General features: G+C 29.3%; 2 protein-coding genes across 3 annotated transcripts; one reads left to right on the top strand and one right to left on the bottom strand.

Moving 5' to 3' along the window:
- The first annotated feature begins 6292 nt into the window (after positions 1 to 6292).
- On the top strand, positions 6293 to 16043 carry LOC145191907 (ATP-binding cassette sub-family D member 3-like). Of its 2 annotated transcripts, none has more exons than XR_016453535.1 (24): positions 6293 to 6621; positions 9078 to 9114; positions 9312 to 9352; positions 9440 to 9491; positions 9679 to 9767; positions 10293 to 10362; positions 10485 to 10511; positions 11007 to 11077; positions 11370 to 11439; positions 11596 to 11649; positions 11804 to 11860; positions 12060 to 12112; positions 12308 to 12397; positions 12473 to 12542; positions 12668 to 12737; positions 12969 to 13063; positions 13309 to 13400; positions 13636 to 13718; positions 14222 to 14460; positions 14538 to 14717; positions 14882 to 14987; positions 15163 to 15267; positions 15358 to 15414; positions 15499 to 16043. XR_016453535.1 is itself a non-coding variant. In XM_090091118.1 (24 exons), the coding sequence occupies exons 1-24, from the start codon at positions 6488 to 6490 to the stop codon at positions 15574 to 15576; spliced, it is 2010 nt and encodes a 669-aa protein (XP_089947244.1). In that variant the 5' UTR covers positions 6293 to 6487; the 3' UTR covers positions 15577 to 16043. The 2 variants fall into 2 exon arrangements, 1 of the variants encoding a protein (XP_089947244.1); XM_090091118.1 differs by having other exon boundaries at positions 14892 to 14987.
- A 353-nt stretch (positions 16044 to 16396) lies between these two features.
- Positions 16397 to 19194, bottom strand: LOC145191911 (metalloprotease TIKI homolog). Its single transcript, XM_090091126.1, has 7 exons — positions 18994 to 19194; positions 18799 to 18873; positions 18017 to 18595; positions 17603 to 17915; positions 17336 to 17426; positions 16983 to 17051; positions 16397 to 16858 (listed from the first exon to the last, which is right to left on the bottom strand). The coding sequence occupies exons 1-7, from the start codon at positions 19033 to 19035 to the stop codon at positions 16669 to 16671; spliced, it is 1359 nt and encodes a 452-aa protein (XP_089947252.1). The 5' UTR covers positions 19036 to 19194; the 3' UTR covers positions 16397 to 16668.
- Between the last annotated feature and the right edge of the window lie 5734 nt (positions 19195 to 24928).

Here is a 24928-nt window from a genome sequence, read left to right as displayed (position 1 = left end):
AGAAGGTGGTGGATGAATATATATTTGTGGAGCTATTATAGCAGCTTTTGTTGAATGGTTTTTCTAGCAGCTTCAATTGTTTTGGCGTCACGAACCCACAACTCCACAAAATGAGAATCTTCATATTTCTTAACAACTGATTTTAAATCTTCAAATGATAAAAATGTATTTTTGCATGCAAAACTAGTTGACATCTTTTAAGTATGAATGAAATGAAATTTTTCAAATATATAGTTCAAATATTTTCCCAACAATTTGAATTTAAAATATATGAAATCGAAATTTGTTTTGACACGTGACATTTTCAACCAATAAACGGGCTTCCGGCACTATAAGCAAATTTCGTTAGAGTGCCGACTTTCGGCACTATCCACGGCCAATTTTATTTATCAACAAATACTTCGTATTTTTTTAAATTACAATTTCGATGGCTCCGCGCAAAATCGGACTATCTGCTATCTCCGCCAAAAACAAAATTGGCATATCTGCAATCTCCGCTAGTGTTCGGCACAAATTCAAATAGTTTGATCAAATATGCCTCAAATGTTTGAAATGGCCAAATTCAAATCTTCCTATTTTGAATTTAGATCAAATTCAAATCTTTCCAAGATTTGATGTATATTTGAACGTTATTTAACTTATTTCATTTATTAATTTTAGTTATCTGAATCTATAAATTTTATTCATATTGCAGCATTTGTTACTATTTCTCACACATTACAGCTTCTTTTATTCTTTTTAATCCAACCAAGACTTCAAGCACTGGCAAGCTTGAATGATATCTGCAGAGAGAAGATTTCTTTTGTCAGTAATAAGATTTTTTCCTAATGAGAAGAGCCTTTCTGATGATACAGATGTAGCAGGAATGGCCAGGTAATCTCTGGCCATTCTGGATAGGTTTGGATATTTGTCAGATCGAGATTTCCACCAAAGTAATATGTTGCTATTATTGCCGCCATCTATCTTACTTGTATCATTACAATAGTTTTCAAACTCATTACATGGGTTTGATGAAACACGCGATTTGAACGGGGTATATTTTGAAACGTTTTGAATGCTTGTAGCAGTTGTACCATTGCTTGGGGCATAATTGATTTGATATTCACAATTGACTGTGTCCATAATCTTTGTATACGACTCGCTGTTTGCGCCCTTATCATTTTTGTAATATTCAATACCAAATCTTGGGTCCAGGACAGTGCAGATAGTAAAGCAGTCACTAGTCAAATTATAATATTTTGACATTTTTGCGAGCGCTGCAACTGTAGAGCGGTGTAGATTATCTTCAGGGTTGGTTTTTGTGGTCATCCATTCAGTAATGTGATCCAAAAGAATATTGAAGAGAGGAACCACCAAAGACAATGTGGAATATGAATCACCACTAATGAGCTGGGTAAATTCCTTGAATGGTTCAAGATACAAAACAACTGTTTCAAACCTGTTCCAAACATCTGCTGAAATTGATAGACAACAGTCTGGATTGTTTGCAGTTGAGTCAAAATCGCAAAAATACGCAATGAAACCAACTTTTAATTCCATTGCTCGTTTAAGCATATCAGCTGTTGAGTTCCATCTTGTAGGGACATCGTTTTTTTTTCAAACGCAAAAATTGAGAACAAAGTGAATATTTGAAAATCAAATCCAAATCCTCTAGATATTTGTCAAATCAAATTCAAATCTATCCCCTCAAAGAACAGTTCAAATTCAAATCTTTAAAGGTTTGACGTATATTTGATTTTGCCGAACACTAATCTCCGCGTAAAACAAAATTGGACTATCTGTATTTTCCGCCAGCTTTATTTTTGAACTATCTGCATTCTCCGGGCGTTCAAAGTTTTTATTGCATGAAATTATGCGCCTTGTCAAAATGTGATTTCACTACAAATGGCAGATCTCACGAAATAAGTTGTTAATAAGAAGACAGTAATTGCATTATTTTCCATCTATTCCTGAGATATAAATCTGTTTAAGTTTTAACACAAAGTTTCACTTACCACATTTGATTTTGTTTAGAAGTAATTATTTTAAATAGTTATGGCATACGGTATGTTAATGCAAATGAAAAATTTACAATATTTTTAGAACATCATTTTAGCAGCTAAAATAAGAACAGTCTGCATCTACTTTAATCTCAAGTCTGAACTTAGTAAGCGTATACACATCATGAATTGATCAAAGTGTAGCTGATCGCAAAACCAATTTTATATATTCAAATTTAATTTGAAATTAAAATGCTGCTGGATTAAGAAAACGTTTTACAGTTTTACGAGGCTTATTCGAAACATTGTTTGGTGTTTTTCAAGTTTGTCTATTTTCAACAGGAAAAAAAAAAGTAGTGTTACTGTGTTATCTATATTATATAGGTATACTATATAACATATAGCAGTCAGTCATGTTTTGGTTAAATGTGAAAATAACAAGTTGGTTTGTTTAGCTTACAAAATTAATTAATTCAAGTGTATTATTGCTATCGTCAAATAAAATATGTTAGATCTTAAAAATATGTTAGGACTACAAAATTATAGATGTTTTTAGATAAGTTGTGTTTGTATGTTAAATTATAATTTCTAAAGTTAAAAGTTACCTAAATGTGACTATAATTTAAATTCAAGTAATTAATATTGTCTATTACAAATGTGATAATTTATTATATTGGGTATACTGTAAAAGTAATAAAAGCCTGATATTCAGATCAATGTGCAAGTTAAGGATATGTTTATTTAAAACAGCAGTTTTTTGTTATTTTGTAATTATTCTTTTATAGAAAAAATACAGCTATTTTTGATTGTATCATAGTTATTACTATCATAGTAAAAAAATTACAACCCTTTTTTATATATCATTACATCCCAAAGTCTTGGATATGTAAAAATTATCAAATATAATTGGACCAAAATTGTTTGATCATCACTGCAGTTGAGGTGATATCTGATTAAACCAATGTTTAATGGTTTAGAGCTCAAATCCAACTGAACCTTAGGTTCAGTTTGATTTTGATCCTAATTATTGATAAACCAAGTTTAAGAAAAGTTGGAAACCATAATGTTTAATACTCAGGCATGAGTTTTTAACTAATTTGTGTTCAGTTAAGTGGCATCTCCAAAAAAGAATGGTTTTAAGTAGACAACAAAGAAAACTCCACATAGTTTGATTGCTTAATGAACAAAAATAGCTTAATAACAATAATTTTGTTAGTTACGATCAAGGTTACAATATATATATATATTTATATATATATATATATGTGTGTGTGTGTGTGTGTGTGTGTGTGTGTGTATATACGTGTATATATAAATATATGTATACATATATATATATATATTTATATATATATGTATATATAAATATATGTATACATACATATATATATACATACATATATTTATATATACACGTATAGTATATATATATATACATACATATATTTATATATACACAAAATTATTGTGATATGTGTATATATATATATATATATATATATATATATATATATATATATATATATATATATATATATATAAATTAGCAAAAATACTTATCTAATTTTTTCTTTGACAGCTTGTTTTACCATCAGTAGGTTCATCAGGAAGTCTGATGAACCTAGTGATGGTGAAAGATAAGTTTATAAATATATAAGGTTAATATATAACATGTTAACTAATGATTAATTTGTTAACCTTCCTGATTACTTATTGATGGTGAAACAAGTTGTGGAAGAAAAAATTATTACTGCTCTGCTCTTTAAGACCATTGAGCACTCTATCTATAGAATACACTAACATAGTTTATATATATATATATATATATATATATATATATATATATATATATATATATATATATATATATATATATATAAATGTATATATATAAATGTTTAAATAATCGCTATTTAAAAAATTGTAGAATTTTATAAAAAACTTCAAATATTTAAAGAAACACCACCAAAAATTTATGCACCCGAGAAACGCAGATAGTCCAAAAATGTATCTGGCAAAAATGCAGATAGTCCAATTTTGTTTTACGCGGAGATTGCAGATATGCCAATTTTGTTTTTGGCGGAGATTGCAGATATGCCAAATTTGTTTTCCGCGGAGATTGCAGATAGTCCGATTTTGCGCGGAGCCATCGATTTACTTCGTATTTATGTCAAAAGACATCGCACGATGTCAGAACAACTTTGGTAAGACAACTTCGTTTTGACGTCGTTATCGCGATGTTATAACGTTGTAATAAGTCGGTTGACATCGCCGATGAAAACCCAACGTAAACCCGACGTCGGTTTGACATCGGGTCCCCACTGGGGAGCCACAAGCTGAGAAAGAACTTTTAAATTTTTTAAAATATCACTATCCAAGCCATGTTCACTATTGTAAAGCCAAAGGATTGCCTGACCAGTTGTGAGCCACCTGCTATAGCAAAAAGTTCCACATTTTCTGTTGACAAGTGAAGGATTCTAGATACCTGATTCAAGACAAAAAACTGACTTGTAGCTTAGTAAAGCGTTGGTTAACATAGACTTTAAAATGTCATCCGGAATTTTAATCAGAGATTCAATCTGTCTTACTTTTGATTATAGTTTGCCTAGAAGCCCTTTAAATTCATCCTTGGAGTTTCTAAGCCCATCAAGATTTACAATCAGACGTCTTGTAGGTAGCTCATTTGTATGCAACATGCAAATTGAACATCTTCATCCAATGAGCTTCACCAGATGAGGTAACACTCCGCCATCTTTACCAGACCCAGTCATTGAACTTGAGGAATCTGATTCAATCACAATAATATTTTGATCAATTCCTCTTGGAACCATTCAGTTATAAAAGCCCAATTGCATCTTTTTTAACTTGTTTGTTTAGACCCTTTGAAGGTGTGTAATGGGTCAAACAGCTTCCATCTGGTTCAGAAGTAATACTTATGTTATCTTGCTTATCTATTCTTCGACAAAACGCTTTAGTAATTGAATCTTTATTCTAAATTAGAATAGGATCTTTAACTTGTCTTTCTGTTTTATAGCTCAGATCTCTTTGAAATCAAGTTATGGCACCTTAATATCTTTAGAACAAATGCATTAAATGTGAACTCCTGCAGAACAACTTTTAACCTCCTTACATGGAGAATTTTCATCGATCCATTTGGCTTAGTTTGATAATTAAAAAGTGAAAACACATTAGTAAAGTTTGTTAGCTTTTTGTCGTAAAGATGTAGCTTTTATCGTTTTTTTAAATTTTTCAAGTTGATTTTTATACAAAAAAAAAAAGTTTTTTTAATTTTTTTTTTGGTTTACTATTGCTAAACTCACCCCACCCATAATAAAATCACTCCCGAAATGGCATTTTCAAAATTTTTTTTAGTATGACGTATCCTATTCCACATGAGTAAAATTCAATTAAACGTATAAAAATTAAATGTATAAAAAGTTGAATACATTTTGAGTTAATTGTGTAAAAATTACCCAATTGACATAAAATACATAAAATGTATTCTACTTTTTTATGTCAATTGTGTAGTTTTTGTATATCTATTTTTTTTTTTTGTTGGTAAAGTTTGTAAATCAGTAATGTCATTAAACAAAATTTAATTCATTTCCTTTGATACGCATATTTCTAAAGGAAGTAATTACTCGTAACCTACTTTAATAGTTTCTACAAAGCCTAATAATTTTCAGCGACATTAATAAGCTTTTTTCATTTTTAATTAAATGGTAGCTTTTGTAACAAAAAAAGAGATACAACGCAAAAAAAAAAAATAATAAATCAGAATTTAAATACTCCTTAGGCTTTAAAATTCATTTCTTGTTATTTGATGTTTTAAGAATAAATGTTATCTCCAAACAAAGAGGTAATGTAGTAATCCTTTAAAGTCCGCATGCTGGATTGGTATTCCGCTGATTTTTGAAAGTGCGTTTTATTTAACTAACGATTATTTAACTAAGTCATAAACATTTAAAAAGAAATTCGTAAGAAGTAACTTTTACGAAAAAAGATGAAGAAATGTAATTAAAAATATATGCAGAAATATAATTAAAAATATATGCAGAAATAAAAGCTAACCAAAAAAACTTGGCGCTACTGCAGTTTCTCCCCCCTTTTTTTTTATGATTGATTATGATAGAGAATTTTATGCTGATTCAGAAAAATATAAAAACATAGGCCTGAAAATCAACGGAAAGTGCTCTAATTCGAAGTCAAAGTTGTAAAAAATCCCACTAAAAACCCTAATATTCGCCATTTTGAAAATAATAAGTTAATGATCTTTTTGCTGACAAAAGCAATACATTAATAGCATGGTTTTTACGTTAAAAAAGTTGTTAAAGTATGTTTATCTTGCGCAAGTTTTGAAGATACCATATATCAAACATCTTTAAAATTAGAATTATTTATGTTAAAGAGCTTTTTAAAATTTTTGAAGAATTACATGTAACATAGCACAAGCACGTAAGCACAAATACCTTTTATTATAAAAGTATAATTTAGTTAAATCAACAAAAATGGCACCCAGCTGGAGCAAGTTGTTATTTGAAAATAATGCTAGTCGTAAAAATCTTATGATGGCTACTTCAGTTGCCATATCCCTAACTGCTGCCCTCCGTGCATATACATGGAACAAGAGGCAACCTCAAGGGTATTATTTTCTGTTATTGTTGAAATTTTATGTAAATTTCTACAAAATTAAAAAAAGAAAAAAATTTCAATATAATAAATGTCCAGTGTTGAATTTGTATTGATTATATACTAAATATTCTGAACAAAACTGCTTATTGCCAGAGATGGCAATAAGCAGTTTTATTCAAAATACCAGTTTTTGCAGTCTTTGTCCTTGGTCTTGAAAACCTTGAGCTTAGTTATAAATGTTTTAGAGATCATTTGATATAGCATTTTACAGGTACTGCAGTATTGACATTTAGCTCATTTTAAAGTCTAAAGTTAGATAAATTAGTATAGCTATACTGGTTTTGCATATTCATATGAAGACTTTATAAATTCAAGTTTGTGTAATTATATTTGTATAAATTTTTTAATTTCAAGTTTGTATAATTATATTTATATCTGTATGGAAATAAAAAATTTATATTTTTTCTTGCAAGCACATAGTTTTATTTTATGTTATAGCAGAGGTTTTCTCCCTTTTATCTGCAGGCTTGGTGTGTTTATGTTATTTGAAGAATGTGTGTATGTGGGGGGGGGGGGGGGGGCAGAAGTAATTATCACTAAAAATACAAGACAATTTTAAAAAAAATAAATTAAAAAATAAAAGTTCTTGAACTGTGATGAATAACTAATGGTCAAAATTTAAATAGAACTTTTTAATCTTTACTAATTACAATTAGTCTCAGTATTTATTGACGTAATTTTATGTTAATGACTTTGGTAAAGATTTATTATTTTGATTGTTAATACAATCTGCAACAGTAATCTGTTAAATAAGTGTAATTTATTCAGTGATGCTAATTATTAAGATATTATAAACTTTTACTAAAGCAGCTAAGTTCAAACAAGATGATGAGTATGGGTTGAAGTTTATCATAGAGAAAGATTCTTTCTTTAAACCATTGTTAGCAAGTTCTTCACTTATGAAAAGTTCTTTGGAAGTTTTTATTAAAGCAAAATTTTGTTCTTTCCTATTTAAAAGGCTAGTCAAAAGGGTACAATAACTGCAATTTAGCTTCTGTTTTTACTTGGCCCTAATAGGACTGACCTTACTATGCTGATTTTCTTCAAATACTTTCTATTGGGTCAGATCAGGCAATCTTGCATTCCATGTAGGGTTGCGCTGATTCTTGATTTTAATACTATTAACCCTTACATTTATCATTTTATTTTAACTTCTTTATATCTTTTTATAGAATATTTCAGATCCACCTAATCCTTTTCCTATTTCTCTATTATTTGTGCTAAGTTCGTAATTTAAAGCAATTACTATCCATCTTATTTCTTTGTTTACCTTTTATTTGGTACCATGTTGACTTAAAAGCATCAACTACTCATGAACAGGAACTACACATTTAGTTTCAATTTAAACTTCTTCACATTTTCTTTTGACTTAAGTAGTAGAATACAAATGCTGGACACAATTCAATTCAAAAGCATTGTAGCAATTTGATGAAATGGATAATAATGGTCTGTTTTTTTATTTTGCTTCACTTCTCAAGAATCGCCATGATAGTATACTGTGCAAAGGCTGTTGCATTAAAGGTGTAAATATGGTGCATTAAAAGTGTAAAAATGTTTACTATATCATACAACCTCCCTATAAATGTTTATTATAATCACACAGACAATAGCTGATTCATGTTTCCATTGGATTGTCAACAACCAACTTTTTATACATGTGCAACTTAAGTCATCATTTCTTTAGATAAGATCCATTATCAGTAACAAACACATTTCAGTTTTTGATAATTCTCCCAGAAAAGATTTTGTTTAGACTTTTTTTCTTTAGAAAATTCATTAACTAAAATATGAATTGGTCCAAATATCATTCAGAACTCAATCTTTTTAACATAACTCTTGATTTTCAATTAAAGACCTCAAAATTTGATTCATTGCTGAAAATGAATTTGCTCCAATCTTCTATAGTCCAGTGAAGTCTATATAATTTTTAGCTTTTGAGCCTATCGGTGACTTTGACAAATGGCTTTCTAGCTGCTTTATATGAACCAATACCTTTTTATCTAAAGTTCTTTTAACTGTTTCCCTACTACTAAAAATATTTTTAAACTTGCTATTGAACTCATACATTTACTAAAACAAAGTTGGATATTATGTAAAGTTTGATATGACTTGTCAATCATAATATTGCAACAGTGATCATCTATGCTAAAGTCTTAAATATTAAAACTTTTAACTGAAAAGAATTTAAATTTTATAGTTTAATTGGTTGACTTGGTTGTGTTGTCAAATCTTTTTTAACAAACACATCAAGTTTAGTTCCATTCTTTAAAATAAGTAGGATTCTACTTCAAATTGTTCTCAATGGATTCAGGTTCTTTGCCATCTCTAGATGTGTACATTGTTTATCAGCTGCTCTTTTCACATTTGAACATATTTTATTCAAATATGTATTTTTATTTTTTTTAGAAAAAAAAGTCATTCAAATTTAAAGTTACCATTAGAGGTAAGTGTGGATTTAAGTCACCAGTTTACCAGGATTTAGTTTACCAGTTTAATTTACCAGGGGGGCTACTTTTTATCTGTAGTTTAACATATACAAAAATAAAGATTCTTATCACTTATTCTAAATATTTTTTGGTTTATATAATAGTACGTTGCTATATAAATGTGTTGCATAATAAATGATTATATATTTTTTAGAACCAAAAAAACAATGCAGTTGTAGATTCAAACTTTATTTGGTAAAATTTTTATTTCAAAAAGTTTTTAACTAATATCATTCTTATGTTATATGTATAATATATTAATATATGTTTTTATATTTTTAGGCAGTTGACAAGGATTGTTAAAATTCTCATAACTGGTCCTTTTTCAAAAGAAGTATGAAATAAACTCATTGGTTTCTCCTAACAACCACATAAGATTTTTTGTAATAAGTAATAGTTATCAATTTTAAGTCTTGCATATTATTAGTCACTATATGCATTTTAATTTTTTATTGCTCATTGATTTTATGTGTGGGAAAATTTTTAAACATTTGTTTTAATATTGTATTTTACTACTTAAGACTGGTTACATGTTGTTAATTGCATTATCATTGATATCAAGGACATATTGTGATGTTTGGATGATTTCAATGACAACACTAATAGAGCGGTAAGCTGGTAATTTTTAAAAGTATATACTTTTTTAGGTAAGACAGTACATGTTAGTTTGTATTTAGTGCTTTCATGAAATTTATCATATTACAATTATAAATGTTTAATTCAAATGCAAAAGGGAGAAAGCTGTTTATCTTAACATTACAGGGAATAATAAACCAGTACACAAGAGAAATACACAAGAGATAAATCATTATTTACAAGAAATAAAACATTATAGATAAAAAATAAATCATATACAAGAGATAAATTATTACAAGAGATAAATTATACAAGAGATAAATTATTACACATTTAATGATATGAGAGTGCTTATTTGACTTTGCAGTGAAAATAAAAACAGTTTTATAGTGCTCTTTATCAATGGTAAGTTTTAGTTGTTTACAGTACAATTAATTAAGCTTTTACACCATGTTTGTTTTTGTAAGCCATTTTATATATATTATTTATATTTAAATTTTTTTATTGATTATAAACTTGTACACTGATGATTTCCATCATAAATGAGTTTTATTTTTAGAACAATTATATCAAAAGACAGTAAAGCTTTTAAGGAGAATATTGGTCAGTTTGCAACAGCTATGCCTATGGTAAGAGTGGGATTTTTGTAATCATTTTTATCTAGATGAACTAACCAGTTGTAATTGGTTTTAAAAGAAAAACAAAGCCAACTGGAATGTGAATATTTATCTTATTCTTTTTTTCCCTTTAGATTGCTATTGTAAATCAGTTCTTAAAGGTAAAAGGTTTTTTTTTAAATCTAAATTTAACAAATACATTTTAATTTATAAATAAACTAAATTATTTTTTACAAAAAAACTTGTGCCCTAGTAATTGTATTGATAAATCCTTTTTGATAAATTTGCATTAAATTTGCAAATCTACCCATTTTACCACAACATTTGTGGGATGAATTTCATATTTTAGTCTATGAAATATATTTGATAGTTTAATGGGAAAACTGGGCAAAAATAAGCCAAACATTTCTTACTTTAGAAATAAAAACAAGAGTTAATTAAGCAAATAATTTTGACATAATTTTGATCATATGTTAGTTAATATTATAAATTAAGAAGAGAAATTTCCAGATAGATGGGAGCAGGTTTAATCATGTTGATGGAGAATGTACTAAGGATGAATGTAATGATCAAAGGATGATCAGTCATAAGGAACTAATTTTGGTGCTTCTCAGATAAAATCTCCTTTAAATTGGAAGTTGTTTGTTATTATCTAGTATGGCATCAGTGCATTGAAGTTAAATTTGAGGACCAGATTAACTTTGAAGATGCAAGATCACTACTTAGAGTATGAATACTTTTTTGCTGCTACTTTATTGAAATTTTAAATAAGTTCAATGAATCTATTGAAGTTAAGGTTCTTAAAATTCATTTTTTTAAATTTTTTAAAAATGAGTTTCAAGAACCTTCACTTTAAGGTAAGAGGCGGCTTTGAGTGTAAACTATAATATAAAGTTTAGTATTTCTTATAACATGGAACACTTTTCACTGGTACAAAGACTTGGTATACAAAGACTTTTTAAGATGTTTTTGTCTTCAAAATGGAGCCCTATTAATTATTTTAATTATTTTAATTATAGTGGTATGACTTACTATAAAGTGAACAATTTGGATGGTAGAATTTCCAATCCTGACCAACTATTGACACAAGTAAGTTTAATGTAATTTTTCACAAACACTATAGATGATTATTATAGATGATTTGATTGGTTAAAAAGAGGATGAGAATGGTGATGAATATTGCTCGTTGATTTTATTTGTATGAATATTTGTTTGTGCACAAATAAAAATTAACTTTATTTTTAGGATTTAGAGAAGTTTTGTGATTCCATTGTGGAACTTTATTCAAATGTCACAAAGGTAAAGAGAGGTTTTCATCCTGCTTTTTCAACCTGCTTTTTGTTGAATTTAATTTTGACGAAAATCTAAAATTTTAACTTCCCAAAAAAACATAAATTTTAATAAATTTCATTTTAAAAATCTATTAAAAGATTTTTTATCTTTTGTGTTTCAGCCTCTTCTGGATATATTTTTATATGTAAAAACACTTGTTTCCACTGCTGGGTTTAAGGTATCATAAATTAGCTAAAAGCAAATAAGACTAAAATGTATTATATATGTCATCTTTTGTTTTTGGTTCTTTTTCTTTATGGGATTTTGAAGTATGCAGTTATTTTAAGCTCTAAAGATCTCACTTGCTACATCTTTATTATTTTCATTTTAAAATTCAAAATGTTCTCTTTCTTGTCTTAGCTGGGCTCTATTTTTAGACTCCCCTTGCAATGATTGGTTATTTGATGGTCTCAGGCTTATTCCTTACCAGGTTTTTTTAAATATAAAATTTTAGCAGGTTTTCAGTTACTTAAGTATTAAGTTAATATTTTTTCACTTTTTTGTTTCCCATTTAAAGTTAAAGTTAATGTTATTATTTTTTTCAAGTTTAAAGTTTTTAAAATTATTGTTATGATTATTTAGTAGTAATGTTGTTGTTTAGATAGCCATAAGTTTTTCTGTTTAGACTTCGCAAACCAGTTAGTAGAATGACTGCAGAGGAGCAAAAGTTAGAGGGGGAGTTTCGATACGTTAACTCAAGACTTATTACTAACTGGTATTTTCATTTTAAATTTATTTGCATTTCTTTAAAAAATTTCTTTAATAATTTTTGTTTTAAATTTATGTTTAGTGAAGAGATTGCGTTTTACCAAGGCCAGGATCGAGAAAAAAAAACCATGCGCGAATCATTTGATAAAGTGGTAAAATACAATATTTTATTATTATTTTTTTTTTACCATGTAAAAACATATATATATGTAAATGTATACATTTATATTTAAATTGTTAAAAAGATTTCTTTAGCAAGTATTATTTATTTAACAAGGTGAGAAATCTTCAAGATATATTGAACTTCAAGTTTTCAATTGGAATTGTGGATGATATTATTGCTAAATGTAAGTTTGTTTTAAATAATGTTTGTTAACTATTTTTTTAATTGAATAACTTGTTAGTGATTTTGTGAAAACTTGATGCTTTTTATGTTTGGAAAATCGAGTCCAATTTAAAGCTCAAACAAAAAAATTATGAATATTTTTTTCTCTGCTGAACAAATTTTGCTTTTAATTTCAGCAATTTTCATAACAAGTTGTTTAAAATTAAATTTTTTGATTATGACGTTAATTCAGATCTTGCAACAATTGTTGGGTTTGCTTCAATGGCAATCAGCTTCTTTTCAAATAATGAACGACACAAACAAATGAAGAGTTTTGAGATAATGGAGGTAGTGTGCCGTATTTGTTATCATCCTGAAACCTGAAAACCAGAGGAATCATCCTGAAACCTGAAAACCAGAGGAATCATCTTGAAACCCATAATTAGATATTTTGTTAGATATACTACTCAGACTTTGTTAGACTACTCAAACTTTGTCTTTAACAATAGCGGCTATTGTTATATCGACAATAGTGGCTATTGTTATCTTGAAATTTACATTTAAAATATTTGTTATATTTTTATCTGTTATAGGAATATTATGCCACTGGGAGGATTGTTTTGAGAATGGCTGAAGCACTTGGTAGACTATCGTTAGCCGGCAGAGAGTTGACAAAGTTATCTGGGTATCTGTAATCTTTACCTTTTTTTTTTTTTAGCAGTAACGCTGTTTGTTTTTTATAATGATTGTTTTGTTTTTTTGTTGGTTTTTTAAAAGAAACCTTGATTTTTAAAAGGATTATAGAGAATTTTTTAGAGTTGTTCTGCTTTTTGAAAGTTATTGTTAGAGAATGCGTTTCGCTAAAAGTCAGTTCAAGTTATGACAGAAGAGTTAGAATAATGTATGAGTTCTCTTTCTAGATATACTTCAAGAGTGATACTACTTATGGATGTTCTTGATGATGTAAAGCGAAATCATTATGTTCGAACTCAAGTTAAAACAGGTTTTCAAAAATAAGAACATTCTATTTGCATTTTTTAAGTCCCATAGAAAAAAATTTAAGTGAACAAATATATTTGTTTTCATCCCATGAAGGTTCGACGCTATAATACTAATTCTCATGAATAATCATCGTTATGAATACTTATTCTTATAAGTAGTCTGCATATTTGTAAATACTTTTGGACTGATACCTAAATTAGTTCAACGTTGCATATATGAATAATACTGATGCACCGAAATAAAAAATAAAAAATGGTTCATTTTAACACTCGCTGTAAATAAATTTTCATGTACGCAGTTGAACATATTTTCATCCAACTATTATTATTATGTTATATCAATTTTCACGATACTTTTTTTTTCTCTTTTCTTTAAAGCTTCCTTAAGCGATATTGCGTATCTAAAGCATTTAGTTAAATTGCGTTAACTCGCAGCTTTAAGTTACTTTGCCCAGCATGATGTAACTAAATAAAAAATTTAGTCTTAATATTATACTTTTTATAGACAATCGAGAAAATAATCAAGACGAAGAAAGTATAGAAAGAATTAAAATTGATATGACTCAAGAAGCTCGGATTGTTGAGAAGGATCATGTCATTCGTTTCGAAAAAGTTCCTTTAGTGACACCAAATGGAGACGTTTTGTTAAAAGAAATATCGTTTGAAGTTGTTGCAGGTCGCAATGTCTTAGTTTGTGGACCGAATGGTTGTGGAAAATCATCTTTATTTAGAGTTCTCGGCGAGGTGAGTTGGCTGCGAGCGTTGCGCTTTTTCTATATTCTAGAATATTAGTATTACTGCGAAATGTTATTGTTTTACAGCTGTGGCCAGCCTACGGTGGTTCGGTTACAAAACCGCATGCTGGTAAACTTTTTTACGTTCCTCAACGACCCTACATGACAATTGGAACGTTAAGAGACCAGATTATTTACCCAGATTCCATCGGTCACATGAGACGTAAAGGAATAAAAGATACCGACCTCCAAAATATGCTGGATAAGGTTGGTGTTTTTATTTGTGGGTGTATAACATGTTAAGGCTGGTGTTTTTATTTGTGGGTGTATAACATGTTATTTTGATGAGACTCGTTTTCTTTTATGTGATAAAGTTCTTAAAAGTTTGTAAAGGGTTTTCATAAACTTTCTCAGCGCATTTAGCTATTCAGTTTACCTTAGGTCCATTTGGGTTACATTCTTGAACGTGAAGGAGGATGGGATAGCGTCCAAGATTGGATTGATGTACTCAGCGGGGGAGAGAAACAAAGAATAGCTGTAAGTCATTCTTTTTCTTTGGTCGATTTATGTAAAAGTCATGGAAAAACTATTATTTGTATTTATAGGCCTTGCTCATTTTTTAAATCCTAGTATATTTTTTTAAAACTCTTGAATTACTTCTGATTGATGCTAAGTTACCATGTCAATTTTTCATTATACTATACTGATGTAGATGGCGCGATTGTTTTACCACGCGCCGCAGTTCGCTATCTTGGACGAATGTACGAGCGCTGTGAGCGTGGATGTGGAAGGTTACATGTACACGCACTGTAGGGAGGTGAGTATCCTCAAAATCTGTATGAAAACGTGAAGGTAACGAGCATGTTTTTTGATTATTTTTATATTTTTTTATATTTTCATTTTTTAGGTGGGGATTACTTTGTTCACCGTTTCTCATCGCAAATCACTCTGGAAATATCACGAGGTATGACAAAGGTTTTGAATCAAATAACTTGAAATAGTTATTTTGAATGAGATCATTAGCTCAATAAAAATTAACTTTTTTTAGTATGTATTGTACATGGACGGTAAGGGATCTTACGAATACAAACCCATCGACGAAAGTACAATAGAGTTCGGTTCTTAATCACTAAATGACGACTATGTGATTGAGAAAATGTGACTCGGTCGAAATATATTCCTCTATAATTCCTAATAATTAGGTTTCGCATGATGTGCGTTATTTCAATTTATGAAATAATCTCGTTTTCCTTTTTCTATTTTTTATTCATTTCATTTTTTTTTCTTTTTCTTTTTTTGATTGCATTTTAACCTACCTATTTGGCAATTTTTTAAAGCTTAACTTCTATTAGTAAGGTCAAATTGGTTCGGTGACTTCAATTGATTTTTTAAAAATTGTTTTGGTTTCTTGTTTTTTTATACCGTGTTTTTTAATTTGCTAATGTTCTTAAATTTTTTTTGAATTCCAGGTATCAAATGTAGTTAGGAAGATTTGCAGCTGTTTACTGCTTTTAGAATTATAATTGTATGTTTTATTTTTAACATAGGATAAAAACGTGTTAAAAATAATTAATCGTGATGTCTTTGGAAAAATCTTTTTTTTCTATTGTTAAAATATAATTAGTCGTTTCATTTTTTAGAACCGAGAGCAAAAGTATTGAGATGTTCTTTAAGATCGTTGAAATTCAAAGGGTCATTTTAATGATACCAAGTTAAGATATATTTTAGGGCTTCTAAAAACCGCTTTAATAAATATAAAAATATGTAATATATATAGAGACATATACATGCATATATAAATATAAATAATTCTTAAATAATTTATAAGTATTTGGTAAAGACCCTGAAATACGACTTGTAATCGTTTATAAGTATTTGGTAAAGAGCACCCTGAAATCCGACTTTTAATCGTTTATATTTCCACCGTTTGGCACGAATGTTTCTGGTATCGCTTCAAAATGGACCAGCATTCAAGTTAAAAACTCTCAACCCTACTCGGTTTTTAACAAATTTTTAACGAAGAAAACTTGCGATTCGGATTCCTTCAACAACCGAAAAATGCTTAGCATTTTCCAAACCAAGTCCAGGAGTATGGCACTTCTGTTTCGGTAAAGTTGCCACTCAATTCTTCTATCATCACTCGGAAAAACAATGTTTTAACTAGCCATCTTGATAAAACAATGTTTTAACTAGCCATCTTGATAAAACAATGTTTTAACTAGCCATCTTGATAAAACCACGTATGAATAACGAGTAAGAGAGATACAACGGCAAAATTGTTGCGGATGACATTTGTTTGGCTCCCATTTTTGTAATAGTAGACATAGGTTTTCTTGACTTCAGTTTTAAAGATAAGTACTTGAGGAATCTTTTGAACCTCGCTAACTTCATCAGGAAAGTGAGAAAGCCTGAATTTTAAAAGACAAAGAAAAAAAAATAGCCACGGTTTTTTAATGGTAGATAAAATACCAGGACTTTTTTAAAAATCATTTCAGCAAAATAAGTAACTATATTTTTTTAAAATTCACACACCTAGATTTATTGAAAGTGTTCTCCCATGATTTTAAGCTTTCTTCCTCTCTTTTTTCTATCTGTCGTCCCCTATACAAAAATTAAAATTTTCCTCATTCCACAACAAATATAATGAAAAAAATCGTAAAATAAATTCGAAATCCCAAGGAATGTTTATTCAGAAAACTAATCCCACGGGGTATTTTAAGAGAATGGTTCAGGAGGTCGTAGTCGGATTAAATTAAAGCGATGTTTCCAAGGAAACGCTATTTTTTATCAAATGCGCTATTTAACATGCGCCAGAGGAAGCATCCCATTTTTCTTCCTTTCGACATTTAAATACAAATAATCCACTCATAGATTTTAAAACTTACGGTTGTATGACTTCGTCTGAATGGATATGCCGAACAATGTAGCCTTTTTCTCTTAACAAAGTTACTACAGATTTTTTCCCCAGTAGATGAGCTATAAATGAAAAATTTAATTTAAAAAAAAAAGAGAATTAAAATCACATACTTTAGTTATTATTTCTAGTGTTATTCTTTTTTAGAAGAATTAAAATTTTTTTTTAGCTGAAACTAATATTTTCAAAATTATTTTTCTATGATTTAAAAAAAGAAAAGCAAACTTTAAATTCATACCTGCACCAATAGCAAAAAACATTTTTGATGAGTGATGTGATTTGTTTGAGAATAATTCATTCATTCGATCAGCCATTTGGTAGTTTCTCTTTGTAACCAGTTCTTTGGATAAATACTTATCAACTTCATCAAGTTGTTTTTTTGTGTTTTTATCTACAAGGCTTTTAAACAAAGTTCCTAGTTTTGCAGTCTTTAATGGGTTACCACAACTGTAGAGATTTGCAAGTAAACGTATATCATTTTCTTTATTTATGTATTTACCAAGCATCCTTTGTTCTTCGGCATGAAGGGTGATGTTTAGCGCAAGATTCACCTGGGAAATGAAAATGCTTTGTTTGTTCACTATGAAGAATATTAAATTTTACTATAGATGTTTTTAACAAATTATATTCATGCTCAGCTCAATTTACTTACATGTTCAGTCTTGAGATTATTTAATGGATCACAATGCGATGAAACTAGCTCAATCCCACCTCTGTATGTTCGCTTTTTAATGGCTTCACGAATTAAAAAACTATCTAATGTTACAGTCTCAGAGAACTGAGATCGCACATAAAACTTATTCCACTGTTGCAATATAGTTGTCATTAACCAACTTGGCTTTAATCTTTTGTATTGATTGTACAAGGAGAATGTATTTGATGAGTAATATTCTTGAAATATTGAGCTAGAAAACTTTGCTATCCAGCGTTTTCTTTTAAGATCAAAGCTTTTCATTGTTCTTTGAAATTTTGTAAACAACTGAACTGGTAATACATCTTTTATCGTTAAGTTTCTTGGAAGGTGCCTGCACTTTCTAATTGCATGTATAACTTTCTCATCATGCAAATCTACTTCTGTATATACATGTGTTGCTTCTTGAAAAGCATCTTTCGTATTGCTAGGAATATATTTCCAGACTAAATCTTTAGGAGCATGTATAGTGCCAAACAAATATGCTGTTGGCAAAGATGGTCTTTCAACGGACCATAAAAAAGAATTGAACTTCATTCCCTAACAAATTATGTGAAGATAAAGTTATACATTTTTTATTCAATAACTACATTTTTTGTATACTTTAAGGACTATAGCTAATAATTACATGCTTGTATATAGCCATACTTAGGTATTAGGTACCTACGTATATACAAATTCAATCAATCTTATAATACTTGTATTATAAAAAGTTAAATCAAAGCGTAATGTTTACTGCATACCGTTGAGTATTTGTTTTCACAGTAATTTTGAGAGAGCATTCTTTTATCACCGAAGCACCTATATGCATACAATATCTAAACAAATTTAAAAAGGACTGTTTATGAATCAATTACTTAATATTCCCGTTAGTTTCATGACTCTTATGCGCCATGTTGTTTGTATATTTTTGTCAACACGAGTAGAGTAAAACTTACATTAAATACTGCAGCTATGAATAAGTTATCAGCTAAAATCATTTCAAATGACTTTCAGGCAGCATTCTGCAAAAAAATGACATTAGCTACCACCTGCACAGAGTAACGTTACTTGTTAAATACTGCATTTTATAATCTAAAGTAATTAAGAAGTCCCATATAAATAAAATTAACTCAACAGAGCTTCGTCTTTTTAAAAATGCCGAAAAGAAACAATACGTCAATCAAAAAGGACAATTAAAATGTACGGGGGTAGCGTTTTAGAATTGAGGAAGGATTTATCTCATTGTTCCGTCTGATGTAAACTTGGTAATTGATACGTTCGCGGTAATCTAAGAAGTGTATATAGAACTGCAAGATGTTATTTTCATTTCGAATGCCATTTGCTCATCTTTTACAAACGGCGTTTCTTTATTTGCTAAAAAATCTATTTTATTTCCTATTGCTCTTTTACTATGAGCTTCCCATACTCAATATTAATGGAAGCTTGTTTACCTATTGTATTGTTACCAATAGATTCCTTGGAAAGATATAAACATTGTTTTTAATATATCTTGCATAAAAGAAAGTTCATTACCCTATAGTAAATAGTAACGGAAAAAGAAGCTCCGCAAATATTTTAATGGAAAATTCAACGGATTTGAACATGCAGCGGTTATAGGAACCGAAGTAATCGCCACTGACATACACTTCTACTTCGTTTTAGGTGAAGGCATGGGATGACGTAAGTTTTAAAAAACTTTAGGAGGGGGTACAAAAAAAGCAGTACAAAAAATATTTTAGCTTACAAAAAAGGAAATATGAAAGTTTAAACAGAATTTCCTGTTATCTGATTTTTGTACTTATTTGAAATTAATACTCATTATTGCGTCATGGTAATTTATCTCTCTAATTAAAGAATTAATTAATGGTGCTTTGTATGGGCGGGAAAATTTTATAGACAGCGTTGAAACGATTTTGAATAAGCAAATTTTTTAATTTAGTGCAATCCCAGACAGTAGTCCAAACTTTGTCCGAAAAAATTCTATGTATGCGGTATACAAATTTGGATTATTAAAGTTGTGATAAATCATAGCTTTTGGATTGTTGTTGACCAAAAAGACATATTCCTACTGAGTAGCATAAACGCTTCATTTTTCAGAGCCAAGCCGCATCTCATACATAAAGCATCTATGAATAATTGTTTATCGATCGGAATCCTTGGTTTTTATTTGGAAGGACAAGTGATACCTGTAATTGACTCAAGAAATGTTTTTATAATACCTTGGTTTATCATATTTATGATTTGCCTTCAACTCGCTTTATACATTTATCACATTTTATTTTAATTTGTACTCTTTCAACTTAATATAAATTAAAGATTAAGTTACTAATTGAGGCTTTTTAAACGAAAATCTGAATTTTCTGACATTCTAATTGTTCAAAGTCCAACTCACTGTTACAGAAATGAATTGTCGCTCTTATTCATTCATTTTCATTTCATTGTCTTTCTAGAACTTAATTAATATTAGTTATGATTGTCAGTTAATCCAAATAAACATTTGAAAGATTAACCTGATATGTTTTGTGCTTTGTAACCAGGCTGCTACTTCTCTAGAATCTATATGGTAGTCTGACATATTAATTACGACTAGTAGTTAATATGTCAGACTATCATAGATTCTAGAGAAGTACCGTGTCGTGTTTTATTTTATGACCCAGCAACTGTCGTGTTTTTTTTATGACCCAGCAACTGTCGTGTTTTGTTAAGATTATAATAATTAAAGTGACTGAAAAGTTTGCAAAGTGTTAAAGTTCCAGCAAGTTGCTGATGGAGTATATTTAGAAGCCTCAGAACTAAGTTAAACAAAATATGGTATATATGCTTAAATCTATGCTTAATGTTTACATTTGTTATTGGTTTGTTTTATTTTTCTTTTGTGCATAGATTTAATTTATGCTAAAAAAATTTAATTTATGCTAAAAAAAAACGCAAAAAATCTTCAAATTTTTTTTTCAAACTTAACTCTGCATAAATTTTATAAAGTATGAATGAGTTTAATACTTTCTTAAGGGATGATGCGCATAATCTTTTCATATAATAAAATATATATATATATATATATATATATATATATATATATATATATATATATATATATATATATATATATATATATATATATATATATATATATATATATAGCGCCTGAGATAAAGTCTCAGCACTTTATCTCAATAAATGTTTTAAAAGGGACCATTAAAACTTTATTGAGATAAAGTGCGGAGTTTTTAACACGGTTTTAAAAATAGGATAACCTAGTCATCATGACCAAAAAAAATGCACTGATCATTGGATTTGTAAGTCCTAAAATATTAAGGCAAACAAATGATCAAGAATGTTTTTTATACATGACATCAATTTTGATGCAAACATAGATGAAATAATGATGGCAGATACGCAATAAATTTTTTAATGACGAAATTAACTACATGTGCTCAGACATCTAAACGACGTCATTCAGACTCATTGCTATCAATCTAAATAAAAAGCCATTATTAAATAAAATAATTTGGCTTAGTCAGTCAAATGGAGTTGGAGGTATTTCTCTTCCTGTTTTTCCAGGTAAGTCTTGGTTTATAAAATTGAAATCTGCTTTTAGAATTCTAAAATTAACAACTAATATCACTTAGGTTAAAAGTTATAATCACTTAGGTTATAATGAAGATAATTAAATCATTTAAGCATAATGAAGGAAAAAAGATTTTTTCAGAACAAAGTTGGAGTGTAAACCAGAAAGTCCAGAAATATTCATGGTAGTTTTAATGTTAAACTGGGTTTTGGAGGTAGTAAAGGCTTGTTTCGAAGAATTAAAATTAAATCCAACTTGAAAAAAACGTTACCCCTAAAGTCTATTGAATGCACACTGAGCCGAAATTTGGATTTTTCAGACAAAAATCCTTTATTTTTAAGAGATTTATTTTTACTTACAAAAAAAGATCTTTACGCTAAAGACGAAGCTTAAGCTCTAATTGAAAGTCTGAGCTCCTACGCAAGGAGGTAAAATAGGAATCGCTATCGCAAAGAAGCCTCCTCATTTTGTCCTGGTTTGTTTCTATACCTGAAAACTTTCCAGTAAAATCTTCTCTATGAATTTTAACAACTTTATAATGAATCTTCTGGGCATCCTCAGAGAGACCTGCGGGAACAAATCTCTCTCTAACAACTTGAACACTGTGTACAAGCATCTCCTGAAGATGTTGTGGAATTGGATATAAAGGATACAGTGTGACACGGTTCGGCTGCTATTCTCTATCATAATTTGAATTTACAGGATGTATGGAAACTGATATAAAATCTTTTAAGGTTTGGTTTTTAATATTTCTACTACCATTTCATGATTTAGAGCAGGTGTATGTATCATTAATAGGCTCAAAGCTTCCTCTTTTTTAATGCATAAACAATGAGACCAAATTTATTCTTCATTTTCTGCTTAACAAATTTTTTTTTTCTAGTCAAAAAGTTGACAGATAGATGATATTATAGATTGATGTTTGTTATTGTTTTTAAAAGAAAGAGTTGCCTTCTTATTTTAAATGTTTTTTTTTTAATCGCCCTGCTACATTAACTTCTATGAAGCCTTACAAAAGCATGAGAAGCTTGGAGCAAAAACTTTTGGATAAGTTTTTGATATGTTTATAGTTTGACTCAGTTGTTCAAGCAGCATGAAAAAAAAAAAAAAAAAAAAAAAAAAAGCAGAGAAAACGGTTCTGAGCATATAAAGTATAAAAACCACACACCACACTATACCACACCACACAATAGCAACTTTGGGTTAAAAAGCCGTGAAAATTTTGAAAACTAAATAAATTGTTTACACACATGTTTTTTATTTTGCATTATCATCCTATTTGTTGCAAATTGAATTGACTATAATAGTATATATGATCAATTACATAATTGTTGCACATTTTTTTCAAAAATGAACTCAATACAAAAACATGAAGAGAAAAAAGTTACGAATTCTATTTGGCAAATCGATGTGAAAATGAGAAAATATTCACGCAGGATTGCATTAAAGCAGAAAATATATAAAAAAATTGTTTCCATCACGCTGGATTATGCCAACTCTGGCATAATCCAGCGTGATGGAAACAATTCTGACCATAAAATATTCAAGCGAATAGGTTGTATAGTCAAAAAGAAAAGAATAGAAAGAATATCAATTCCATACTTAATCACCATGACAACGTTTCACAAAGACAGGCAGCTCAAAATTTTGGATGCAGTCCAGCGATGATGATCAATTATAGGCTGAAAACAAAGACAAACATTAGTTACCACAACAACAACAACAAAAATTCCAAAGCAAACTGAGGACCAGTGAAACCCAATTCGCATCTGCTACAACCGCCTATATTGGAATCTCTAAGGAAATTAATGCATCATTTATGACGAGCCTTAGTACATTTAATGGAAATAATTTCTACTCGAGTGACGATGCACAAACTCCTTCCAGCATGAAACATCAACACCTTGCTAAGTTTAAACAGAAAATTCTCGTGTGGCTATGTTTTTCGGATGGAGAAAGAGCAAAGCCTTATTTCGTCCAAAGCAATCTCGTTCAGCTCCGAGAGGTCTGTTCTTCGTATAGTTCGACGAAGGTGCAAAATGATTAATGAGAAAAGTACTATGTCTCTCACCTGGTCGACACACATAAAAATAATGGATTGCACACATAAAAATAATGATTCGCAAAGGAAAGCCCGCTTAATTTGGAAGAAAAAGAAGTCTTTCGGAAAATTAGCTGGAAAGATTTCAAGGATTCAATTGACCGAATACTAAAAAGTGATCTGAGTTATTAGCCCGGGTGAATAAAAATGAGCAATTGCTTTTACTCAGTAATTGGTCAGCTTTACGTGAACAAAAACTTCAGCAGTTTTTCTAAAACTTTTATTCACGTAAATGTAAGCAATTTACTCAGTAATTGCTCAATTTTACGTGAATAAAAACTTAAGAAAAGTTGTTGAAGTTTTTATTCACGTAAAGCTGACCAATTACTGAGTAAAAGCAGTTGCTCATTTTTATTCACCCGGCCTATTGGCTAACAATTTCGTTTTCTGATGACTAAATGTACAATGAAAAAAACGAGAGAGTTTAGGTTATAAATCGTTGAAAGGCCAATGGTAGTGTAAAGCAAAAACAAAATTTTCCGCAAAAAGTTGTGGTGCGTGTTCGGAAGGAACAACGACCAGAGCTTATATTAAAAAAGGTTTTCCAGGGACTCTAAAATACAACAATTCAGAAAATTTTCCATTTTTCTTCAATCGTATTTTATCTCAAATAAACTGAGATGAAAAACAATTGAAGAAAACGTTAATTGACAAATTGCGGTTTGCAGTGAACAAACTAGATTAGAAAAAGTGTTTAAAAGTTGTGTGTGTTGGACGAGTCAATGCGCCTAACTCACACAACCTTCTAAAATTGCTTCGCACGTCTATGAATAACGGAAACTATTCGCATTGATAAAATTGCTATTTCTCGTAGAAAAGTTTGATTTTGAAGATTTCTATTTTAAACGACAACGATTAAAGTTTTAAACGCGTCTAAAGGACAAATAAATTTTATTCTGGAATTTTTTTTAAAAAGTAAAAATTAATTTTATTTATAAAAAACTTTTTGTAGAATATAGAAAACATTTAAAAATGATATTTTTTTGTTCATTAAATATTTTTCATTATGTATTTTGTCCACTTCTGGCTCTAATGTACAGCGCCACTATTCTTTCCTACGAATTGAACAAGCGAAGGAGCTCCAATCCCAATTGGCAGAGATAAAAGAAGACAAGTAACCATCTAAACTATGGGAAGAAAATGCAAAATGTTTCCCAACATCATGCTTCTCATTCTGGAGACTTTGGAGTTCCTCCCATATTCTAAGGATGGCTACATGGAG

Source organism: Hydra viridissima, unplaced genomic scaffold (genome assembly GCF_058129835.1).
Source record: "Hydra viridissima isolate aposymbiotic clone 2 unplaced genomic scaffold, HvirCarnegie_v1 scaffold_1, whole genome shotgun sequence".
NCBI classification, from domain to species: domain Eukaryota; kingdom Metazoa; phylum Cnidaria; class Hydrozoa; order Anthoathecata; family Hydridae; genus Hydra; species Hydra viridissima.
This window is presented reverse-complemented; position numbering and strand designations above follow the sequence as displayed.

What these genes read in the sequence shown, in the direction of transcription:
- LOC145191907 (XM_090091118.1), top strand. Translation starts at nt 6,488, where the DNA reads ATGGCACCCAGCTGGAGCAAGTTGTTATTTGAAAATAATGCTAGTCGT. An exon ending in TTGCAACAGCTATGCCTATG is followed by an intron (nt 10,363 to 10,484) that starts GTAAGAGTGGGA and finishes TTTTCCCTTTAG; the next exon opens with ATTGCTATTGTAAATCAGTT. An exon ending in TGTACACGCACTGTAGGGAG is followed by an intron (nt 15,268 to 15,357) that starts GTGAGTATCCTC and finishes TTCATTTTTTAG; the next exon opens with GTGGGGATTACTTTGTTCAC.
- LOC145191911 (XM_090091126.1), bottom strand. Translation starts at nt 19,035, where the DNA reads ATGATTTTAGCTGATAACTTATTCATAGCTGCAGTATTTAAT. An exon ending in ATAATCTCAAGACTGAACAT is followed by an intron (nt 17,916 to 18,016) that starts GTAAGTAAATTG and finishes TTCATTTCCCAG; the next exon opens with GTGAATCTTGCGCTAAACAT. An exon ending in TCAGACGAAGTCATACAACC is followed by an intron (nt 17,052 to 17,335) that starts GTAAGTTTTAAA and finishes ATTTTTGTATAG; the next exon opens with GGGACGACAGATAGAAAAAA.